General features: G+C 33.6%; 1 protein-coding gene across 4 annotated transcripts in view; it reads right to left on the bottom strand.

Annotated features, from left to right (window-relative positions):
* Positions 1–20,393, bottom strand: part of LOC145246700 (uncharacterized) — a 64,368-nt gene extending 43,975 nt beyond the window's left edge. The window contains exon 1 of one of the 4 annotated variants that reach the window (XM_080108425.1): positions 20,249–20,393. In XM_080108425.1, the coding sequence (XP_079964551.1) occupies positions 20,249–20,361 (113 nt within the window). In that variant the 5' untranslated portion in view covers positions 20,362–20,393. Of the gene's footprint in view, positions 1–5,950; positions 6,423–20,248 lie in introns of those variants that run through there. The other 3 variants (XM_080108430.1, XM_080108428.1, XM_080108427.1) reach the window with 3 other exon arrangements.
* Positions 20,394–26,779: the final 6,386 nt, after the last annotated feature.

Below are 26,779 nucleotides of genomic sequence, written 5' to 3'. Positions count from 1 at the left end.
GTTTGCATTGATGGATAGTTTTTATCCTATTTCGCAATGTTCTTTTAATTGCGTCTTCGTTTGGGAGCAAATTCATGGCTTAATGTGATCAATCAATTAAATTATTATTGTAACTTTGTGAGGGTAATTCCTGTGAACCTGCACATTTCATTTTCCTCTACACTTGGTCTTTTGGCCAAGATCAAAGTGTAGTATCTATTCTTCCGATGCTGCACTCCCATTTCTTGTTTTCTTTCGGTGGAGGAGCAGTCCTTCACGACTGAGAATTTTTTTATTTTTGTACCTTTTCTCCACGTTAAAAAAACGACCCCGGTGTCTAACTGTCCCATGGGGAGGCATTGTAAATAGGTACATTATGGCCTTTTTTTTTTTAAATAACAACATCGGAAGCATCGGGATTGTGGTCAATTTAAAAATTGGGTTTCCAGTTCAGTACTTCTAAGAAGTATTCCTCTACATCTCCATATTGTATTATTCTTTGTGCTATTTTTTGTGTAAATGTCCTTCAAAAGCAAGCATATCTTTCCCCTTTTAAGTTTTGAATATTCCACGTTGTGGACAATGTATAAAAATGTTTACGGTTCATATGAAACAAATCTTTACTCACGGACCGTATTAAATTTAAATAGTTCAACTGATTATTGTAAATTATACTTAGAATTATTAAATGGTTTCTGGGTAATGATAGTATTTATTTGAAATAATCGTTGTTGTTATACTTCGGAATTTTCAATTTTACATAATTTTACAAAACATGTTGATCGTGTATAAAATAATTTTAAACAACGAGTGGGTGCATTTTGTACGAGTAAAAGAGAAAAGAAAGAAAAAAGAAAAAGAAGAAAAAGAAAAGAAAAAAGAAAAAGAAGAAAAAGAAAAGAAAAAAGAAAAAGAAGAAAAAGAAAGAAAAAGAAAAAGAAAGAAAAAGAAGAAAAAGAAAGAAAAAGAAAGAAAAAGAAAGAAAAAGAAGAAAAAGAAGAAAAAGAAAAAAGAAAGAAAAAGAAAAAAGAAAGAAAAAGAAGAAAAAGAAAGAAAAAGAAGAAAAAGAAAGAAGAAAAAGAAGAAAAAGAAAGAAGAAAAAGAAAGAAAAAGAAAGAAAAAGAAAGAAGAAAAAGAAAGAAAAAGAAAGAAGAAAAAGAAAGAAAAAGAAAGAAGAAAAAGAAAGAAAAAGAAAGAAAGAAAAAGAAAGAAAAAGAAAGAAAGAAAAAGAAAGAAAGAAAAAGAAAGAAAAAGAAAGAAAGAAAAAGAAAGAAGAAAGAAAAAGAAAGAAAGAAAAAGAAAGAAGAAAGAAAAAGAAAGAAAGAAAAAGAAAGAAGAAAGAAAAAGAAAGAAGAAAAAGAAAGAAAAAGAAAGAAAAAGAAAGAAAAAAGAAAAAGAAAAAGAAAAGAAAAAGAAAAAGAAAAAGAAAAAAGGTAAAAAGAAAGAAAAAAGGAAAACTAAACTATTAGACAATTCCAGAGAAAAATCAAACCCTTCCCCTGTTTTTTTGTTAAGTTTTTTTAATACGCAAAATATCGTTATAAGAAAATGTAATAAGCACTAGAAATAAAACTAAAAAACGAAACATTTTTTGACAGAAGAGAGGATTCGTGTTGAAAATCCTTCGTAGGGTCATTTTATTTCAATTTTTACTTTAAAATTTTTATATTCTTAAGAAAAGAAAAAGTAATCGATAAAGACATTTATTTGTCAATTTTATCAAAAACTACTCCCGTTATCCAACAAATAGTACACGACGCCAGCTGTGAACCTAAAGATCTGAGGCAACCGATGGAAGACAGGAACCTCTGGAGAGGAAGAGTCACATTGGTCCGGGCAAGGAGCCCGTCATGATGATGATGATGACTCCCGTTATTCAAGAATCTTTAATTTCGTTTTTTTTATGTTGTTTTGTTTCTGAAGGAGATATAGTTTTTAAAAGCACCCCCCCCCTTATATTTTTAAAATATTAAAATGTTCTTTTAGGGGAAAGGAGGCTCTTAAAAAAAAAAAAAAAAAAAAAAAGATATCTTCAGTATTTTCTTTTTCTAAAGCATGTAATTCGCTCATGTCGGACTTACATGATACTCGACGGTTTTTTTAACTGAATGAACGCTTTAAAATAAGTTAAATCACTAAAAACTTATCCAACTAGGTAGAAAAAACGTGGAAAAATCGATTTTATCTTTTCTTTTAAACAGTAAATAAGTAATGTACTAATATCATAGGGGTACAATATCTTAAAAATAATATCGATACTTGTACAGTTTAGTCAAGACATTAAAAAATGAAAATATCGAAAAAAGTTTAAATTGTATGTATCCGTTATGGAACGAAGTTCTCTGAAAAAAAAAAAAATCACTTAATTTCATCAAATAGTTTTTTTTTTTTTTTTTTTTTTTTTTTTTTTTTACAGCGAAAAAACAATTTGTTATAATACCGAGCAAAATGTTCGATTTTTAAGAAGAAAAGCTAGTATTAAAGATGGAGGGTGTCAGCGTTTTAACTGTAGTTATCTCCCTTTGGCATTTCTAAAATTCAAACAATTTTTTTTTAAATCCAAGTTGGCCGCCTTCAACGCGCTCTCATAAAAATATGTTTTTCCGCTGTAAAAAAAAAAACTACTTGATGAAATTAAGTGAAATTTTTTTCGGAGAACTTCGTTCTATAACGGATACATACAATTAAAACTTTTTTCGATATTTTCATTTTTTTAATGTCTTGACTAAACTGTACAAGTACCATAATATCTTCAAGAACAGTCATGAGATGTCCTTTTTACTCGATATTTATTCAATAATGGCCTAATTTTTCTACCCAGCAAAAAAAAAAAAAAAAAAAAAAAGACAAATCTTCCTAAATTCATATATAAAGATCATTACTATTAATCCACTTTTATGTCATATTGAAGCGGTTTACTTTAAAATTTTATCGATTAGTTTTATCTAATTTTCCAAACAGTGACAAGAAGAGTAGTTTATCTTAATGTTTTTTCTGGGTTATTTCGCAATATTTTGACACCCGTATATAAATTTTAGTGGTAGGATTCTTTTGTTTTGTACAAAAAAAAAAAAAAAAAAAAAATTAATATAAATTAACTGAAATTTATTAAAATTTAGATATGACGTATTTTATGTAGAATATTACCGATGACCTAGTCTTTCATATACCAGAAGAAATATTGGCAAAATAAGAAATATGAAAAGAAAAAATGAAATTAATACGGTGAATAAACTTGCCCTATCACTGCTTAAAAAACAGGCAACGTTGATAAAAATTTGTTTTGGGAGCTAAGATTCAATACAAAGATTTTATATAACAATAATATTGTAAACGAACTTTAAAAATATTAGAAATATATTAATAAATATAAAATAAGTCTACCAGAATGTGTTTCCCTTACTTTGCAAACAAGTGAACCAGAACCACTGAACCAATGAACCAATTTAATCTTTTGTTGACCAAAGAACTAAAATCCTTCGAAATTTGAAAGCAAAGTTATTTTTCTTCTTAGAATTCGACTTAATTACACACACACAAAAAAAATAAATAAATAAAATGAGATATTTTTGTTATGCTGTAAGTACCTGTCACGGAACGAAAAGGTCATATTCTAAAAATTACGTTTTTTTTTTGTTTTTTTTTTTAACTAAAAAATAAAGTTTACGAAGCGAGGCGCTATTTTTTGATCCGCCATTGTTTATATATAAGGGGAATACAACTCTATCCGACCTGTCGCGATCAAATCAATCTAATAAAATATAATTTACTCTTAAAATACTCAAGAAAAAAAAATCTGAAGATAGAAACTGCATCATAAAAAATGTTTTTGCTTTTTCATAAAGTCGCATTCTATTTAAAAGTAAAATGTTAGCATCCTCGTCTATTAAAAGATTGCAGTTTTGGAAGTTATTTACATTCAATAGAGATTAAAACATAGCAATTATTTAATTTTAAAACAATTTCGTTCAATTACTAAATTTTTAAACTTCATTGATTAATTATTTTGAAATACAGTTACGAAATTAGTCAAAAACTGACGTATTTGAGGAAAAAAAAAAGAAATAGAAAAAAGGTTGGTACTTATGCAGAATGGGGTTTGTATTACTACACGGATTCGAAAAAGTTGTCAAAAAACAAATATATAACAAATAAATATTATCAAAGGCAAGATAAGTTACTTTTCTACCAAACTGGATACATTTTTTTGTTTTTTTTCAATGTAACATGTTTATTCAGCTCGAAAAACATGCAGTGTTTACCGATATGTATTGGAAAATTCAAAATGGCGCCCGACACTCTCTTTAACATGGTAAGTTTGGGAAAAGGTGTTATAAATGATAAACTAGATAAAATACTATTTAAAAAACACCGAATATATGTCAACTTATGTCACGGTAACATATAATGAGCAAATTTCTAACAGTATTTTGTCTAGTTTATTATTTATAACATCTTTTCCTGAACTTACCGTGTTAAAGAAAGTGTCGGGCGCCATTTTGAATTTTCCAATACATCGGTAAACACTGTATGCTTTTCGAGCTGAATAAACATGTTACATTGAATAAAAACACGAAAAATATAACCAGTTAGGTAGAAAAGTAACTTATCTTGCCTTTGATAACATTTATTTGTTATATATTTGTTTGTTTTTTTTACGACTTTTTCGAATCTATGTGTACAGTAATACAAACCCCAAAAAAATCAATTGTTTTCCAAACTGTATTTCTTTTAAAATAAATACATTTTTACTTTAACATTTCTAAGAATGTTTAGAAAGCCATTGTTAACATGGGGAGGAGTTAACTCTTACATTTCGGAGAGAACTCTAAAATGGAAAAAAAAATACTTGGACGTTAAATTGTACGAGTGCCAAAATTATGTCGAATATATGAAAATGTACCAAACGATACTGTAATAATTACATTTAACTTTCAAAAAGTCTGCATTTCTAACAACATGTTGCCAAATACACGACAAGTTACCAACCTGGATAATTTGGGTTTTGCCTTATTTTAAAAGGTTTATTTAATGTAAAACAACAGCAGAGTTTGTGGAGTTAAAATGAAAAAGAAATGGTGGTTTTGTTATAGCTATTTGAATCCTCGATAAATGCTCAAAAATCAAATAAAATGCTAGTGGAACGTTACACTGTGGCACGATTGTTGACATTTATTGAGTGGGTTTCTACCAACATTTTGTCTAATTTTTGCGATTATTGAGATTCCAAACGGCTATAACAAAACCGCCATTTTCTTTTCGTTCTTACTCAGACTTGGAACGGCTTCTGTTTCCAAATAAATAAATGCTTTAAAATAAGTTTAATTAAAAAAAAAAAAGGTCCAGGTAAAAAGAGTAATCTATCTTGCCCTTGGTAACATTTATTTGTTGTATGTGTATTTTGTTCGGCCAGTTTTTATTTGGACAAGTATATATATAAAAAAAAATTTAAGTCAAAAATCCTATTAAAAGTTTGGTTAATTTTTACTTTCTTTCCACCTCAACACTCATATTTAAAATGACGACTTTTGAGGATTTTCGAGTGTGCTGAAAACGAATATCATATTTAACATTTGCGCAGACAAGTAATTGAGGGATGTTAATTTTTTCTTATGTATTCCTTAATAAATGTAAGTGGCGTTCGCCATTCTTAACATGTGGAGGAGGGGGTGTTTTGTTACACGTATGCGCATTAATACTTTTAAGTTGGGGAAAAACATAACCACCAGTAAAAACGTAATAGATTACATTGGATAATAAAGGTATTCATATGCAGAAAACTATTCGTCTGCCCCTAATTTAAATATATTCGTTTTCAGCATACCTGAATACCTTTAAAATTCGTTATTTTAAAAAGGAAACAATTTGGTTTGAAAAAAAAAGAAAAAAAAGAGAAACATGAACGTAAAAAGGTTCTGCAGTAACGCCGAGTAGATACAGCTATTACGAAGAGAAAAAAAAGTTTACAAACGGTAAATAATCTTGCCTTATTCGCCTGTAATGATGGTCTGTTTATATACCGCCATGTGCTTTGTTTTTGTGGAACAATAGAAGCGGCACAGTATTTTATTTTATTTTTTTTACTCCGTTTCTGCCGCAAAATGCCGACGATCAATTATGCTAGTGAACTACAATGACTAACAAGGATGCAGGTCGGTTGTTTCCGTGCCGGGCATATATGAATAACCGGGGATTTTATACGACTGGACAGGACTTAACACGACAACAACAACAATCAACGAATCGTTTGGTTGGAGAAAAAAAAAAAAAGTGTGTAATTTTCTGACAGCCATTCTAACCACGAGCTTGTGACCACTTCATTATCTCCGACGTCCTCAACGACATCGTCAAATACTAAGAGTCGTGTACGTTTCCCTTCTGTCTTCCTCCTCTACTACACTTGTTGTCATTTTCATGCTGCCCTATGTTACGTAGTTTTGCTTAGGAGATGTCCGTACTTTTCTCTTTTTTTTTTTTTTTTTTGCCTTCTTCTTTTGTCTCTTCATTTTTTTCCTCAATTTCGCAGTCTCTAACGCCCCGCGCCGCGCACCTGGTGAGGACATAGAACTGAAAAGAAGATAACTTAAATGTTATCATACCCCCCGCCTGACTTGGCCACGATCTATTTAGAATACTTTAGGGATTAATTACAATGATATTGGGGCCTTCGGCATCAAAGTCAACAGAATATGGGCCATTATATGAAATTGCTTTTTCCATGTTGACTGAGGTATGCTGCTGGTCCTATCCAGTTTTAGGAGTCCACCCTCGCCGGCTTTATCTTTTCCCTTTGAGAAAGAGTCAGGTTGTTGCAAGTCGCCTGAGGCGCTCCTACCCGGAATGCCGACAAAGCTGCCCAGGCATGTTTTGCCGGCCAGAGTGCTCTTCCTTTGAGGCACTGGATTTTCAATCCTACGTTCCGACCCTTGTGTCACATCATGTCGCCATGTGAAGGCCATAAATAAATCGTGTTTATCCAAATCATGCATCAAAGCTAGATGCAGTTTCTAAAACTGTGTTAATATTGAAAGGACACTACCCACTCCTTAATTTTACCCCTATTGTATTTTTTACCACTTAGGTCCCACTTCGATTTAGAGATCGACCTGCTTGTTTTCGGTCCTAAACAAACCGGAAAACAGTAGGCAGTCTATTTTAGAAAGTGTTAAAGAGTCTGACTAAACTGCTCTTGTCTTTTTTTTTTTTTTTGGTATATTTTATTGCCAGCCCCTCACGTCCTTGGTAATTTTTTTAATTGAAATTGTAAATGTTTTGAAAATAAAATTAATGCGAGACAATTTAAGTAAGGTAGTTCAGGAAGCAAATGTGGTCTTGTGAATGTATGAAAGTGATGAAGAAATGGTAGAAGAATGAGAAGCGCTTTGACGAATATGAAAAAAAGCATCTTGTTAAGAGTAGATAAAAGGTGATGGCCACCACCCATCACGCACAATTTTTTTTTTTTTACATGGGGGTCACCACTTATCAAGGCCCGAAGGCCACTCAGGGATAAGGGTTATTGCGTGTACAGTAATCAATGAGATAGTATTGTAGTAATTGGGGGTTTTGATAGAGTGTCTTACTTCAGGGGGCGGTTTGTCAAGAGTTTGTTTATGTTGGACTTGAAGACGTCCAAGTTGTAGTCAGGTGGGAAACAGGCAAGCGGCAGAGAGTTCCACTGGCGTGCAGTTCTAAGAAAGAAGCTTTGCTCATGGAATTTACGTTTGGATTTAGGCACAGATAAAGAGTGGGGAAAATTATTTCAGCCAGACTGGTGTTTCTCGTGAAAGATTGGCGAGGGGGGGGGGGACGAGGGATTGGTGCTCAGACGAGCACCTACCATGGAAATAACGATAAAACAAAGACAGGCTCGCAACGTCTCTTCTGTGGAAGAGAGGTTGCAGGGAAGAGAAAAGGGCATCCCCCACTAAACCACGAAGTCTATTTTGTACTCTGTCAAGGCAGGATAGTCTGTTTTTAGAAGCTCCTGCCCAGATGTGGCAGCAGTACTTCATCCTTGGACGTACTTGACTTTTATACAGATAGAAAATTGCATTAATAGTGAGATATCTCTGGAGCGGTAGAAGGATCCCACCATTTTCCCAGCGTCCCTAACAACAGATTTGATGTACGTGTTCCATTTCAGATCAGGAGTAAACGTCAAACCCAGAAGCTTGTCAAAATATGGAGCCTCCCCAAGACGAGAGCCATCCATTTCAATTGATGCCAGATGGGGATCAGAGTGTTGATGATATAAAGATAGAAGCTTGATTTTGGATGCATTAAAAGTGACCAGCCACCTTCTCCCCCATTGTACCACGCGCTCAAGATCAGAGGAAAGAGAATTAGAAAGAACTTTGTCATTTACAGCCTTTGATGTGTTGCCATAGATAGTCGTGTCATCGGCATAGATGTCAACGAATGATTTAAGTATGTGTTTTGGAAGATCATTGATGTAGATCAGGAAGAGAGTTGGGTCCAGGATGGACCCCTGGGGGACTCCAGCATTAATACTGTGGGCCTCTGCTTTCTGCCAATTGTAAAGGTTTTGTGCTTTTTGGAAAAGGTTGTTGGGTTTTTAAAGTACTTTCTTGAAATAATGCAAACTTTTTGACAACTGGCGAAAAAGTAATATGTCCCGGAAAATTATAATGTTGTCTGAAGGAGCTGAGTGGTCTTGGCTACTTAAGCCATTCATTCAATCTACTAAGTCGCCTTAAGAAACGGTTTGTCATAGTCGGAGCTGGTAATATGCTTTCGGCATATATTTCAACGTCTTTCTCAGACTACAATGCCGTACGTATTTATGGCTTATACCAGCCAATCATTTTCTGTGTGTTGTATTCATTTTCATTACATAAAAAAAATCGCTTTGCTTCCTGTTTTTAAACCTGGCAAAAAGTCGAGAGAAAGAGTTAAACCTATTTAGTAATGAAGCCACGCTATAGTTATTTGGGATATTTTATTCAGAGATTCTGGGAAATTATATTTCAAGATAGTGTTACAATTTCTGCATCTTTTGTAAAAACACTCCGTCCAAAATACTACTGCTATCCAAAACACAGAAAATGTGGGTTGCTGTAAAAAAAAAATGGCTTTTTATTACTTACTTATTACTAGATGGAACAGATTCCATCTAGAAAAAAATGATGTTTATAGTGGAGTAACTCTTTGCCCTTTGTTATCATCGTTGATAAAAATGGCGTTTTGGAAACCAGTCATCTTCCGTTATATTCATCAGCCGACATTTCGAAAAACAATAATATGGAATAGACATTCGTTCAGAGACAGACAACGAAATACGTCCATATTTCCAAACACTTTACAATTATATATATATGCAATATATAATTATTATTGTTGATCTATACAGAATCGTTTTCATCCAATTTACTTTTTCACATTTATATCATATCTCTCATAAGAGACCACTTTGATTTTTGTATTACTTCTTGAGAGGATAGAACTCATTCATGTTACCAAGTATTTGTATAAAAATATCGTTTCATTTATAATTTTGCTCGCACATAAACTCACACGGAAAGCCGTCCATTAATCCGTGATGCGCTCAACAGTGGCATTTATTCTGTATTTTGTACAGCTAATCGGTGGTAAGTTCCGTCAAGCATGAATGAGGCAAAGTGCAAGAGATATGTTTTGCATTCTGCATTCCTGACTCGTTTCAGTTAACATATTTTATTTGTGAAGTTATGTTTTCGTTGAATACTCAGTACCTTATGTTTTATTATATATCTAGTTTGTTCATCGGGATTTGCGACAATAGTCTTTATCATAGTCTCCTAGTTAAACTCCCATTTCCTGAGCATATATTTCTTGAGCTTTGGGTTATGCTACTGTCTGTTGAGTTCAGCTTTGATGGGAACAAATACAAAATACCAAGATGGTGCATTTAAAGAGCAGCTGTTGTTTTATAGGTCGTCATTATGTGGGTGATATTTTTGTCATATGCGCATCCTGTACGGAGGCTTAGGGGGGGGGGTACGACATTTAAATTTACTTCACCTTCATTGAGATTTACTTTGGAGAGTGGAATTAATTGCTTATAACCGTTCTTGGGTATTCTCGTCGAATGATCAAGTAAGAGTTTTGGATGCTTGTACAAAGAGAGAGACAACGTATCGATTTTTTTTAAATATGTCCTTTTAAGTAAAAACAATATCACTTAATAGTCATGTCGAAAATAGTAATGTATCCAAAAATTACGAAAATTCATCGAGTAGATCAACTGCTGTTGTGTTTTTAATAAAAGATAAAGTTTATCGCTATCGCCTAAACATGTTAACCGCCATTACGGTGTAATCTAAAATATATTTTCTGAGTTATGTCCCCTGTTTCTGCACTATTCACGGTTCTACTCTCAAACATCTACGAAAAATTCAGTTTTCCCCAACTTTCCATAAAAATTATTTTTTAACTCTACATAACTTTTTACTGGATGGATTTTCATAATTTTTGGATATAATATTATTTTCGATAAGTAAGTAATGTTTTTGCTTAAAAGTACATATTTTAAAAAATCGATCTGTCAGCTCTCTTTGTACAAGCACCGAGTTTTGTCACCTGCGTATAGAGAAAACCTATATTTGTAGGTCATTAAATTAGTTGGGATTCATTCTCCCTCGAAACCAGAAAAATATTATCAAAATCTTAGTACACCAGGCTTTGTTGATTTGCTCTAGTATTAAACTACATGCTGAACTTCAAAGCAAAACTTAAATCCTTTCGACTAATGGTTATTCTTTACACCATAATTGAATAATATGACAAGGATAAAATCGTTGCTTTTAATAGTGAAACGCTTTCAGGTCCTCAGAAATACCCTGTTTATGTAAAGCTTATATGGATTAGTGATAAAAGTCAGGAGTTTTCACACAAAAATATTCTTCACCAGTTTCGCGTCGTTTCTTTGCCGCTTAAGATCCAATGTTATTTAGGACTAGAAACGCTTTCCCTGCTCTTGGAAAGATGGAGTCGCTTCTACTCAATACAATATGAATGTTTATCGCTTTTATAGTTAGTGCGAGGTTGATAAGGTGGGGCGTACCATCCAGCACTTGGATGTAAGAATTTCTCAACAAATCCTCCCTACTGTATGCAGGCACAGAAAATGATCAAATCCAGGTATTCACAAGCCCAAAAGTCGACCACTGGTGAACATTTATTGCCGTGCCAAGTCTGCACTGACAGGTATAAGGGTGAGTTATTCTCTATTTTGCAGACAGAGTACAGGACGAAACGATAAAATTGTCGCCCTAGAAAAGACAACGTGAGTCCATTACCGTTTAATGAAACCCTATTTTCGTTTTTTGTTTCAGACCCTCTACTAGTTGATTAGTTGTGTACAAATCCAAAGAGCGATAGAAGCCTTCTATCATATCTGAAAGTGATACAATGTTCAACAAGCGAGATCGGAGATGCGCCACTATACAACTCATGCTCTCTACCGATCCAAGTTATAACAACAGGGTCATTGTCAGCACCCTCAAAATGCAAATTTGGACGGTTCAACGCTTGAGGGTACAGCTCAACGAAGTTTCCGGCCACGGTTATGGTCTTCGGTTTGGTTTCAAGTGAGGGTCATATCATGCCACCTCACATCTTCCAAGTCGGCTTTAAAGTCAACACCAAAGTGTACCTAGATATGCTGAAGAGTGTGGTGATCCCCTGGTGTATACACAACTTTGAGATTATGGGTGATGTTGAGAATTAATACATACATACATACATATATATATATATATATATATATATATATATATATATATATATATATATATAATTAAATAATTATCATTCTTTTATATCTACTGGCACTAGTGTTTTGTGTTTACGCAATCATCAGTGTAGGATGACAATTCCTACCGGTTGGGAGATTCGAACCGAGCCAGGAAGCGACCTTTGACTTCATTTGCTAAGCCTGTACCCCTCTTTCTCATTCTTTTTTTCTTTCTCTCTCTCTCTCTCTCTCTCTCTCTCTCTCTCTCTCTCTCTCTCTCTCTCTCTCTCTAGGCATTATATTTTATAATAATGCAGAATTCTTATTTATTATGAATAGAAATACCGTAGGTCTTAAACGATGGAGTTTAAGACTATCCAGAAAAGCAGCACATATGTCGGACAGCAATATCACCTGAATAAACCTAGTGTAGTATTTAATACAATGTAGGAACCATTAATTATAAATAACCTGAAGAATTTCGAAGCCGAAACGTTGTGTGAATAGCGTCCATTATTTCTGTGTTTATAGAAAATAAATATACAGATAGATTTGTTCTTGTTTTTTTTTTCTATGATGATGGTTTTTGAAAAATCTTTGCGAAACAGTCATAGAAAAACCGTGTCTTCTATTACAATTGCAAAGACATTTTGTTTTGTTTTGTTTTTGTTTTTTCTCCTAATGCTGATTTGACAAAAATAGGTTCTTTCCAAAGAACTCATATCTTTGGAACACATTGCCACAGTGTTGGTTCCTAACAGCGTCTAAAAAAATTTGAGTAAATTTGTTTATTTTGTATTACAAGATTGTTTTACGATATTTTACGCTTACGGACCTAGTCGATCGCCTGCGTCGAAGTTGCTTCAATCAGCACCAGTGGCAATTAGTGATATAATGATCATACATTATTTTCAGTGCAACATATTTAGTAAAACCTTATTCATCTATTTTTTAAATAATTTAATTATAATTATTATGTAAAATATACAAAGGGTGTTAATGCAAAAAGTTAACATTTAATTTCAGTGATGCTGAAATATGTAAAACATGTTTTAATATCTTTTTGCCACAGTATTGTTTTCCAATAACAGGTTCATCTTCAATCCAATGGTAATAAACGCATGTTAAAAACCGTTCTCATCTGTCATCAAACATCTTACGGTGCATCTATTACTTACAAACCTCTAATATACAATATAATCATATTGGAACGTCGTTTCTCGTAAGATAAACGTAGCTAAAGGACATTGAGCCTGGTCTGTAAGAAATGAGTGACACTTTAACAATAACAGCTGCTGTATATGCTCTCCTTTTATCATGGCAAACTTTTCAGTTACCCTCGTCTTTATGTATACATGTGTGTGTATATATATATTTGATGCATGTATTTGTAAATTCCTTTGGATATATCATCTAGGGATAATTAAACTAACTGATTCTGAAAAATTTATAGGCGAGTTGTTTTGTCATATATATATATATATATATATATATATATATATATATATATATATATATATATATATATATATATATATATATATATACACACACACACATATATATATTCTTATTGGTTAATAAAATACGACGTTGTTATTCATGTCATTTTGGAAGCATTTTAGGATATTATTATTATTATTATTATTATTATTATTATTATTATTATTATTATTATTAAAATATATTTTATTTATTATTTAATATTTATTAATTAATTATTAATTAAACGTTCTGTTAGTTTTGATTATTAACATGTATAATAATCTCCTCACTAACTTAATGTACTTGCAATAACCCTTATCCCTGAGTGGCTTCCGGGCCTTGATAAGTGGTGATCACTGTGTAAAAAAAAAAAAAATGTTTCTATTTCAAATTTATGGTCATTTATATTGTGTTCAAGAATAAACATGTCTCCTAATTTTTTTTTCTAAATTGGAGTCGGCAACAGGTTGTCGATTAATCAGATGTTTAGCAATAGCACTGTCTTCAACATGATGCATTGTTAATCTCCTCGAAAATGTCGTTGTGTGATAGGACAAACCTGGCATATGAATTTAAATATCCATTACGAAACTGTCTCCGATAGTGTAGGAAAACAAAAAAGCATATACATTAGCTTTGTATAATGTTTCTGTATGTACTAGCAAGATTTGCGCAAATTAAACTGTCATTTCCAATTCTATCGGTGATATTCTGTCTTTTTTTTTTTGTTTGTTTATTTCTTATCAAAACCTTTCATGTGTGTAGCTATTTTTAGAGCAGCGAGGTTTACGCATTTTTCTCTTAATATTTTATATTGTTCCCATATATATTTAAATGTAGCAAATAAATATTAATTCCTATAAGTTTGAAATTAATACTTTACAGCAACACTCTAAACTAAATTTTCTTTTGCATCTTCCCTGATTTAATTATTTTTCGTTAAACTGTTTTTTTTATCTTTAGTTGATCATACAAATACATATAACAGTCTGCAGTGTATTTATGTGACGATGAATGGTCGTATGAAAATGCATGCAAAATGACGTCAGCGGTAAAGAAAAAGATTATTAAAAAAAAAAGAGAGAAAAAGCACTTTAGAAATATGATCGCGTTAGAGATGTGGGTGACGTTCAGGATCATTTTAGAGGCATGGATGGCGTTCGATAGCACGCTTGAGACGTGAGTGACATCACAGCCGTAACGAGAAATCACATGTGGCGGGAGAATGAGGAAATAAATATCGTTGTTACAACGAGAAAAAAAAAACGACTTCAAGTTTTTTTCCTAATCTTTGTGTAATTTGCGACTGAGGCTACAACGTGTCGGGTAACGTTACATTATTAGGATTATTTATTCTTTTGTTGATGCTATTTTGTTTTCATAGCATCTCCAAAATATTTGGACACTGAGAATTGTTTAACTAAATACATAGATACTATAAAAGGTTTGATTATAAACTTTTGTAAACTTAGAAGTTTTATAAGTTATAAGAATTCCACTATGGCTGAAATAGAAAGATTAAATAGACTCTGGAATGACAATCGTTTATAGAAAAAAAGGTTTCGCAATAGTAACGGTTTTTTTCTGCTTATGACTATGGACATGTGTTATTCTAACCGAAATTGATTATCTTTCGAAACAGTGTACATTCCATTAAATTGGTTAATTATTTTGTTTTGATTTTCTTTGATTTGGCTACGATGAATAATCAATCTATCAGATGAGACAGGAGCCGAACAAAGGGATCGATGGCAGTAAATAAACCAAATATAAAGGCATAATCTGACACGTTTCTAGGATTGATTAAAACAAGTCTGCAGAATAAACGTACCTGGAAAATATTTTCTTTTTATTTACTAGCTTGGATGCCCGGCGTTTTTGAGGTATGTGTTGAGAAAAAAAAGTTGTAGTAGGCATGCAGGTAGGCTTGAACCCGTGACGCGAAAGCGGAAAAGAAAGTGGAGGTGTTGGTTGAGCCAAAAAAAAAAAAAAAAAAGGAGGGAAAATTGCGAGCGCAAAAAAAAAAAAAATAAATAAAATAAAAAATAGTAGTAGTAAGTACACTCGAACCCGTAACGCGCCAGAGGAAAAAGAGGTGAAAAAAAAAAAAAAAAACGGTCATCGATGTGCCTACCGCAGTTGTGACGTCATGGGTAGTCGAAATAATGCGTTTTATGCGACGTCGTGGACGCGAGGGTTGAATGACTTGCAAATAATGCCAGCGAAAAAACAGACCCTCCCTGTAGAAAACTGCTCAATTGAGGGTGAAGTGATTAATGTTTTTGGCCAATTTTTCCATATTTGTCGTCCGAAGGGCGAAGCGTCAAAATAATGCCGATTTCGTGAAAATCCATCGCTTCTATCGGAAGTTTTAGGCAGATATACATACATACATACATACACAATACACACATTCATACATACATACATACATACACACATACATACATACATACATACATACATACACACATACATACACATACATACATACACACATGCATACATACACACATACATACAAACATACATACATACATACATACATACAGTTAAACAGACAGGTTAGATTTATATTATAGATGTAGTTATTTACGGACTATTATACCCACATTCTATTTGTTGCTTCAAAACGTTTCGGCTAACTTTTCCTCTGGCCTCCATCAGTGGTGTAGTAAATAGAGACGTTGAATCTCTACGGTTCCAGGCGAACATTGTCCGAAGATGGCGGTTTCAATCCTACCCAAAGCCGGCCAGAGGCTTAGTTGGCAAAAACGTGGTGAGACGACAAACAACTATGGAAGGCAGTAATTACTAAGAATACGGTTAAGAGACTCAGTATTCCTATACTGTCGCTGTTACTGCCTGACGAAGGCCAGAGTAATAGTTGTCCGAAACGTTGTGAAACAACCAGAAGATAAATAAATAAATAAATTCTTATCTAAAAAGGATTCCAGTAATAAAAATAAGTATCTGGAAAAGTTGGCATCATGATATCCGTTCAACTTTGAGAGACAATAAATCACACCTGAAAGTGTTGATGCGCGTGTAATTGTAAAACAAGGGTTCCTCAACCAAACCTCTCCCCAATCGATACTGCTTGCGTCCAGTAGCAAGAAGTCGAGGAAAAAAGGAAGATACACTGTATCTATATAAAAATAATTATATATAATTTATAATTATTGTCGCCCCTTTCAAAAATAAATTAAATTTGGAAGTTGAACACTGTCTGGTGAAATTGAAAAAAGTCAGTCAGCTAGCTTTGTGTGCGAGATCGTAACTTCCTGTTTCTTAATCACTCTGACTGTCTGTATTAAACGCTAATCTTTATTAATGTAATAAAGCCAAAGGTGGCTTCGTTAGAGAGTTTCAATCCTTCGACCAGCGTTGATTGTAATCTCTTGCACTGATGATTGCATAAGCATGAAACACTAGTGTTTATAGGTATGTAAAGATAATTATTTATAATTTATAAGTATATATGTAGAAGTATGTATATATATATATATATATATTTATGTGCACATTTATATATATATATATATATAAGTGAAAGTATCTGTCTGTCTGTCTGTCTGTCTGTGTACATTTCCCTACACAATAACTCTGTCAATTTTTAGTCTACAGACTCGAAATTTGATATACAGGGTACTGAAATTTGGGAAAATCGATGTGATTGGTTTTCGACCAGAAATTTAGCGATTAACGGGTCAAAGTTCAACGATTTGACCTTTGAGAACTCTACCAAACTCCTCCGAAAATTTTGCGACTAAACGCTTGAAATTTTAGATATAGGGTTCTTGGACATGGATCTAACTTAATAACTTAGTTTGAGTCCAAAACAATAAATTTTAAGGGGCCATAATAGGGGTCAAAGTTAAAAAAATTTACCGCTTTTTTTTTTTTTTGCTCAACATACACCTCCAAATACCCGGGCAACGCCGGGCACCCATACTAGTATATATATAAAGTGAAAGTGTCTGTCTGTCTGTGTGTGTGTGTGTCTGTGTATCTGTGTGTCATTTTATTAGTTTTCTTAATTTACCCAAACAATAGTTAGTTTTATTCATATTACATTGCAAAAATATTTTAAAAAATAAGTGTTTTCAAATAATTTTGTTTTGTTGTTTTTTCCAGAAATATTGAACAACTCAAAAAAAAAAAAAATGAAAAAGATTATTGCTGTCAATTTTGCAGCTACACACTGGTCAAATTTGATTGATTTTTCTCAAAAAGTTGTATATGGACAAGAAGCAAGACATAGACACATTATTACAAAGTCATCGTGCTAGCAATTACACCTTAATTTTCTTCAAAAGGAAATTATACAGAACAATTTAGTTCTATTATAAGTTTATATTATTGCATTTAATAAAAAAATTAAAATACATGGTTCTGTAACTTGTATCAAGTTGTTATATTGTGTAACACATCTATACATATTTTTTTGAATTGTGAAATTTAAAAGACTTAGTTGCTAATTAGCTTGTTTTTACAATTTTTGTAAATGCAGTAAAAGTTGAGATATTTTGCTAGTTGTGATTCATAATTAAAATTATAATTCATGTATTTATTTTTCTTTCAATGCATTTCATATAAATATATAAATTTTAATTGAATATTTTATAAAAATAGTGAAATTTCAGTGTTGTGAAAAATGATATGAAAATGAAGGATTTTTCAGCATTTTTCTACACGATTTTAAAAATTAAATGCTCAATTTTCTGTTCAAGATGGGAATCTAATTTTTGGTATATGTTCTTATCACATCAAACCCCAACTATCATCACCAGTGCCATGATGATTTTCTGAAAAAAAGTTGCAAATCGACCTGCCCTAATGTATATGTGTCTATATACATATGTATACATATGTATATGTGTCTATATACATATGTATATGTATGTATATGTATGTATATATACAGAGTATATGTTTATATATATATGCATATATACACATGTATATGTACATACATATATATGTACCTATATGGACATATATATGTGTATATATATGCATGTGTATATATGTATATCTATATGTATATACATATGTGTGTATAATATACATATAGAGGGAGTTGAGGTCTAGAAAAGTATAATAGTGTGTCACTTGTCCATAAAATTCCTGTAGATCACCGAAGTTAAGCAACACTACGCCTGATCACCTGGGAATAACAGGTGCTGTGTATGAGAACGACTAAATTTCAATCTTCCCTGCAAAATCTACACCATTAAGTAAAAAAAGTAAAAAAAAAGTTTTAAAAAATATTAAAATTAGACATTAACGGACAACTAATTCATGTTTTTTTGCACGTTCTGAAGACCCGAATGACAGCACTTCTTTAGCAAACACGTTAATATCCCTCTTTCGAAGTGGAGTGTTAGCATATCATAACTATTAATACCTTTTAGAAAATTATGCATCCAATGATTAGCAAAAAATAATGGAAAGAATGAAGATACTCACAGTTGACGTAAACATAAGCCAATACAAATTACGTCTATCGGTCTTAGTCCGATATTAAGTCTGACTTAAGGTTGTGTGACAAAAGTAATATATCTCCACTTCATTTATCTAGATTTAAAGTCATTCATTCGTTAGTGTCTTCTCGCGTCTGTCTCGTTCTGTTCTCGCGTCATTTCGTGGGCTATTACATAACAGCAGTAAAAAAGTGAAGATAATTTCGCATGAAACAGAAAAGGAGTTAGTTTTCTATACGCCGTAGTTCTATCGTTTTGATAGTTCCATTTTAGAGTAAACGACTGTCTAAATCAATCGAGAAAATGTGTTGTAGGTGAGATGTTTTACTTACTCTCAGCGAACAATAGAAATTGAATTTTAAATGGTAAAAATTTACTTAAATTTCAGTCTGTGAATATCATATCAACGTGGGTAGTGATTTTTGGTATTACACACACACACACACACACACAAACACATATCTATCTATCTATAAAAGTGAACGTGCCTGTGTGTGTCTGTGTGCGTGTGTCTGTGTACATTTCCCTACGCAATAACTTTGTCAATTTTAAGTCTATAGACTCGAAATTTGATATACAGGGTACTGAGATTTGGGAAAACCTTTGTGATCGGTTTTTGGCCAGAAACTTGGCTGTTAAGGGGTCACAGCTAAACGATTTGCTCTTTGAGAACTCTACCAAACTCCTCCGACAATTTTCGGTCTAAACACTTGAAATTTTAGATATAGGTTCATTGGACATGGATCTTACTTAATAACTTTATTTAAGCCCAAAACAATAAAGGTTAAGGGGTCATAATAGGGGTCAAAGTTAAAAAAATTGACCGCTTTTTATTTATTTATTTATTTATTTTCTCAGCATACACCTCCAAACACCCGGGCAACGCCGGGCTCCCAGGCTAGTATATATATATATATATATATATATATATATATATATATATATATATATATATATAGCCTGGGAGCCCGGCGTATGTTGAGCAAATAAATAAATGAAATGATGAAAAAGGAACAAACCAAATTATATGATTATAAACGTTTCGTTTTTATTTTAAGATTTCCTCGGGATTAGGAAGTCTTTAAATAAAAACGAAACGTTCATAGTCATTTAGTTTGGTTGGTTCCTTTTTCATCTCTTCATCATGTCGAGTTATTATTTATTTCTCTCTCTCTTTCTCTCTCTCTTCCTCTCTCTCTCTCTCTCTCTGTATATATGTGTATGTGTATGTGTATGTGTGTGTGTAATGACAGATATAGAGAGAGGAGGAGAGCGAGACAGGGAGAGAGAGAGAGAGAGAGAGAGAGAGAGAGAGAAAGAAAGAGAGACCAAAGTAACAATATTAGAAAAATAGAATTTTGCGTTGAATTTGTAGAGCACAACTGATTTTGAATACAAACAAAGCTGCTAGGGGTTACGGTGAGTAATGTGGACCATATTTGATTTCAATTTTACGCGAATAGGTTAATCAGAAAATGGCAGGGCACATTTGCATTAAAAACAAATTTGAATCTAAACATAAATATGCGTTGTTTATAATTTCAATAGAACAAGTTATCACCTCACTAATTCGGACCTTCTTTTGGGAACTCTGACTTGATTATTCTCCTCCGTCTTCTGACCTTGTGTTACATCTTCCTGTAGTAGGACCGGTGTTGGTAAATGACGCAGCATTTAAAGTATAAACTGATATTCTACGCACAGGTATCTTCATATAAATAGAAACATATTTGTGTTTGGCATCTCTCTCTTCCCCCTTTCTCTTTCTTCCTCGCCCTCTCTCTCTCTCTCTCTCTCTTTCTCTCTCTCTCTCTCTCTCTCTCTCTATATATATATATATATATATATGCGTGTGTGTGTGTCTTACCCCATTTGACAGGTGTCCGCGGATGATGACGTATTTTTATTTATAAAGTTAGAAATGTTTATATATTTATATATTTATATGTGCAGGATCCACTCCTAAACAAAGTAACCGATCGTTGTGAGTTTTGAAACACAGCTGCTAAGTTCTATGGCGGGTAATGTGGCCTATATTTGGTTTAATATCAGTCTCGTGTAGAGATGACTAATGGGGAATATTTGGTAAATTTTTACGACGTGACCCAGCGTCGTTTATCCCCTAAAAAAGAATGAAGATCTATTTATTTATTTATCTATTTTATTTTATTTTATTTTTATTTATTTATTTTATTTTTTTTTTCCTAATTCATTTAAACGGTCTTTATAAATAATTTGAAAGAAGAAATTTTGAAGAAAAAAAAACATAAAATTTAACATTTTAGAAGGGGAATCACTTTCCTATATGAATTTAACGTGAAATGAGCACCCACTTTTTGGTCACCCTTAACATTTTTTCAAGTTTAGTGATTGAGAGGAGGTGTGGCAAAATATCACAAATTCAATTTTTTTGCGGGGGGGGGGCTGAGAAAGAGAATTACATCAGAAACATAAAATAAAGATAATTTCATTAATTTGGTGGGGGGAGGGGGTTACATTTTTATGAAACCATCTGTACTTTCACCTACTTTCATAAACAAAAGAAACCCCAAAGTATGACAAATTTAATTTTGGAGGATATTGAGATTTGGGAAAATCTTTCTAATCGGTCTTCGGCCCAGAAATTTGGTTGTTAAAGGGTCAAAGTTAAACGATTTGACCTTTGAAAACTCTACCAAACTCCTCCGCCATTTTCGCTCTAAACACTTGAAATTTTAGATGTAGGTTACTTGTACATGGATAAAACTTTTTAATTTAATTTGAGCCCAAAACAATAAATTTTTAGTGGTCAAAATTGGGGTCACAGTAAAAAAAAAAAATGACCTCTGCATTCGCTATCAAATTACTCAGCCAATTTTTGGTCTAAACATTTGAAATTTTGCATAAAGTGTATTCAGACATCGGGCAAGCTTTTGGCCGAATATTTGGCTGCCAAAAAGTCAAAGTATAAAGAGTTGACCTTTTCAGACCCTACCAAACTCCTCTGCCAATTTATAGTCTAAACACTTGAAATTTTAGATGTAGGTTATCTGGACATTTTTTAATATATATATACATATGCGCATAGGGTCCGAGCAAAACCGGGCTGAAATGCTAGTATATCTATAAAAGTTAGTGTCGGTCTGTTTGTCTGGTTGTGTACATTTCCCGACACAATAACTCTGTCGATTTTAAGTCTACAGACTCGAAATTTGATATACAGGGTACTGAAATTTCGGAAAATCTTTTAATTCGTTTTCGGCCAGAAATGTGGTTGTTAAGGGGTCAAAGTTCAACCATTTGAACTTTGAGAACTCAACCAAACTCCTCCGCCAATTTTCGGTCTAAACACTTGAAATTTTAGATATAGGTTCCTCGGACATGGATCTAACGTAATAACTTATTTCAGCTCAAAACAATAAATGATAAGGGGTCATAATAAAGGTCAAAGTTAAAAAATATTGACCGCGGCGGTCTCTACCAAGTTACTCAGACAATTTCTGGTCTAAACATTTGAAATTTTACATAAAGGGCATTCAGAGATAGGGCAAGCTTTTTAATCGGTTTAGGTAAAAAATTTGAGCTACCAATATATAAATGCATGTCTGTATGTTTGCATGTCTGCCTAAAACTTTCCACAGAGGCGACGGATTTTCACAAGATTAGTATCGTTTTGACGCTCGACCCTTCAGACGACAAATACCGAAAAATTGGCTAAATAAACAAATAACATTAATTTCTTCACGCTCAACTGGACACTTTTCTACAAGGGAGGGTCGCTTTTTTTCGCCGATATTGTCAAAAGCCATACCCCTCTTTCCGATTGTTTAGCCTTAATTTAAACCTACGCCACTTCCGGTTTGACGGTGGTCGTCACAGCAAAGACGTCAGGTTTTTCCCGTTCTTTTCCTCATGCGCGGTACGGGTTCGAGCCTAACTTCCTACTACCATTTTTTTTTTTTTTTTTGCTCAACACACATCTCCAGACACCCGGGCAACGCCGGACACCCTTGCTAGTATATATATATATATATATATATATATATATATATATATATATATATATATATAGGGACGATTACTCGGAATCGGGAATCGGAAAATTCGGAACTTTTGAGAGAATCGGTATCGAAATAGGAAAGATTTGAATCTAATTTCCGATATCAAAAACGATTCTTTTTTAATTCTTAACAATGAAAAATGAAGCAAATACTGATGTATTTATTTATTTATTTATTAGAAGTTGTTCATTTACAACGTAAGATTAAGGGCCACAGAATCGCAGGTTATAAATCCCATTCTCTGAATTTAATTTATTTTTATTGGTTAATTATGGAAAACAAAGTAAATATTCTGTAGTTCACTTGTTTATTTCATAGTAAATCTTCTCGCGCCTATTTGATAAATATCTACATGCTGTGTCTCAGGTGGTTCACAGTTAATTATTAAAAGATCTAAAATGCTCTAGACAAATTTGTTTTCAATTTCTGTTGCGCAGGCATATGGTTGCTTGTTCATCGACTTTTTCTAAAATTATTAATGTTTGTATTTTTTGGCTCCGGACACAAGTTAAAACTACGAGGCACGTTCCATAAGTAATGAGATAATATTTATTTTCATAAGCTTACAAAAGTGTGTCACTTTCAAAATAATGGCCACCCACATCCACCCACTTCTTCATGCGTCTCTTCCAAATCCTGGAAGACCTCCTCAAAGTCCTTCTTCAGTAGCCCGTTCAGGTAATTTTCCGATGCCTCTTTCAGCTCTTCTGGTGACTGAAATCTGATTACCCTGAGCCTGTCTTTCATGCGTGGGAACAGGAAGAAGTCGTATGAGGCTAGGTCAGGGCTGAAGGGTAGGTTTTGTATCATTTTCATTCCCCTGTCGGCCATCCAGGTGGTCACCAGCGTTGACTTGTGGCATGGGACATTGTCCTGGGGGAACCACCACTGACCACTCCTCCACTGTTGTTGCCTCTTCTTCCTCATTTTCTCCCTGAACCATTTCAGAACAGTAAGGTAATATTTCTTATTGACAGTTTGACCCTGAGGAACCCATTCAATAAGGTCGTGGAAATCAAAGAAATTACCATTGCCTTCTCTTATGACCTGCTCATCTTTGCCTTCTTGGCCCTGGGAGAGGATGGGTGCTTCCAATGGGCACTCTGACGTTTGCTCTCAGTGTCGTAGATGAAGACCCAACTCTCGTCGCAAGTCACGACCTTAATCTGGAAACTTGAATCAGCCTCTATCATTTCAAGAATGTCATTGTGACATTCCAGACGAAACTACTTCTGGTCATCGGAGAGGATTTTTGGCACAAACTTGGCACAGACTTTGTGGAGATCCAGATCATCGATCAGAACTGTCTGCACTGAGCCAATACTAATACCAACAGCTTCAGATATCATCCTCACAATTATCTTATGGTCTTGCATCACTAATCTTCGTACTTCCTCAATGTTTTTTCCTCCTCGCGTGCACTGTGCGGGGCTCCAGATTTGAGTTCATTCTCAACCTGTTCATTTCCTCCAGAAAAACTTTTAAACCATTTTAAACCATTGACAGAAACTTGTTTAACTCATCTGTTCATCCCCAGAGGCCTTCTTCAACATTCCATAAGCTTCTTGTTTGGTTTTCTTAAGGTGAACACAAAAATTGATGGCATAACGTTGTTTCTTGTTTCGCTGCATCTTGTCAAGAGTTCACAGATCGGCAAACCTGATCAGACTAGTCCCAAAACGAACACCGCTGCGCTCAAACCAACAATGAGAGGAAGTTATCAGTAAATCATTTTGTAGACTATATGTATTTGTACTTCGCTATAAAGTAGCAGTTTGATCAAATCATACTTTATGTTTCCGGCCCTGTTGGTGGGGCATTAGAATACGCCGACTGCCCCCCCCCCTGCAGAGGGTAAAAGTCCTTCAATGGGGGTCCTGGATATGACCTTAAACTTTATCCGATGGTGAGGCCCCAGCTTGCGGGCTCTGGGGAGTGTGGAGCCACCCTTTAATTATCATTGCTCCCAGGTCCACTCTGACCCGGAGTGGTAGTACTTGTTAGGGTCCCAACTATGGGTTAAATAGAAACTGACTTGCAAAAAACATATTCTATTAAAAAAATTTCTTCAAAATCACCGGATTCGGCATTAAATAACCTGAAAAGGGTTGATATGCCGTAAAACAAAAACAACCAACCAACTTTATGTTTCTCCTGACATTTTCTTATTAATTATTGAGCATACCTCGTATAGATGAAAATCTCACAATGAGCTTATCAAACTATTGGATACTAGCAGTTCAGCCCGGCTTTGCTCGGGCCCTAAGCACTGTTCAAAACTTGCCTTACGTGTGAATACATTTATGTAAGATTTCAAATGTTAAACCAAAAATTGTCTGGGTAATTTCGTAGAGACCGCAGAGGTAATTTCTTTTATAAATGGACCCCAATTTTGACCCCTTAACATTTATTATTTTGGTCTAAAATCAAAATAAAAAGTTTTATCAATATCCAAGTTACCGCCATCTAAAATTTTAAGTGTTTAGACCCAAAATTGGCGGAAGAATTTGGTAGAATCTGCAAAGGTTAACTCTGTCAACTTTGACCTTTTGGTAGCCAAACTTATTAAAATGCTTGCCGCATGTCTAAATACTTTTTATGTATAAATTTTAAATGTATAGACCCAAAATTGGCTGAGTAGTTTGCTAGACACCGCAAAGGTCAAATCTTTTGAACTTTGACCCCTTGGCAGCTCAAATTTTCAACCCAAATCGATTAAAAAGCTTGCCCTATCTCTGAATACCCTTTATGTAAAATTTCAAATGTTTAGACCAGAAAATGGCTGAGTAATTTGGTAGAGACCGCAGAAGTTAATTTTTTTTAACTTTGACCCAATTTTAACATTTATTTGGGGGGGGGTCTCAAATCGAATTAAAAAGTTTGATCCATGTTTAAGTAACTTACAATTAAAATTTCAAATGTTTAGACCCAAAATTGGCTGAGGAGTTTGGTAGAGTTTTCAAAGGTCAAATCGTTAAACTTTGACCCCTTGACACACAAATTTCGGGCCGAAAACTGATTAAGAAGATTTTCCCAAATCTCAATACCCCTTATGTCAAATCTCGAGTCTGTAGACTTAAAATTGACAGAGTTATGTGTTAGGGAAATGTATACAGACACACAGACACACACACACACACATACACACACACACATATTCACTTTTATAGACAAATAGATAACACATATAGGAAAAGCATTTAGAAGTTTGTCTAATTAAAATAGAAATTATATCTTCATTTAAAAGTGCATCCACCCCACGAAAAGAGGAATGAGGTTCAAGCATCTGTTCATTTAAAAATATTTTTGATTTTTTTAGATTTTGGAGTGGGGGGGGCGATTATGAAAGTCGCGGCCTCTTCACAAAAAGAATCGACGCCCATCATAGAAAATGCTCGTGATTAGTGTTAAGTAAAAGTGGCGCTAATGAATTTTACCAAACAATTCAGACGATACGAACCAAACTGTTTCCTCTTACATAAACCTAATACTAGTTAATCGCCCGCACTGAGGATTGAACCTTCAATTCCCAGAAGAGTGTTAAAAATTCAATGTTCGTATTATTTGGATAGTCCGGAGTACAGTTCTCATCTTGAGTGTCATTTTCACAACGTTTGGGCCGATGTAAACTCCGACCTTCTTCACGTGTATCTTGTCGAACGTGCGAATGATTCTATCGAGCTCGGAAATCTGGATGGAATTTCGAACGGAACCCTTTATTTACTTCACGGGAGTAGCATGTTCTTGTTCCGTTAGCCATGACTGGATAGACCTCCTAAATCATTTGCAGTTGTATTTTTCTGTCGCCCAAAATATGAACATCCACAAAGTTTTATTGGCACTGAAATCGACATTCCCCCATCGTATGACTCTGTTCCTAATGATTTATTGCTAATTGTGTGTTTATTTGTTTGGTAATTTCATATTATCTTTATCGTTTACATTTAATTTAGAACATGTAATTGGTCAGATTAAGTGATCTGTTTTGAGAAGGCTCAAAACATAGTCTGTCAGTAAATATCTTGAACTAGAAAAATAGACTGCGTCTAGAG

This window comes from Euprymna scolopes, chromosome 24 (genome assembly GCF_053919585.1).
Source record: "Euprymna scolopes isolate OS-2025 chromosome 24, ASM5391958v1, whole genome shotgun sequence".
Taxonomy (NCBI): domain Eukaryota; kingdom Metazoa; phylum Mollusca; class Cephalopoda; order Sepiida; family Sepiolidae; genus Euprymna; species Euprymna scolopes.
This window is presented reverse-complemented; position numbering and strand designations above follow the sequence as displayed.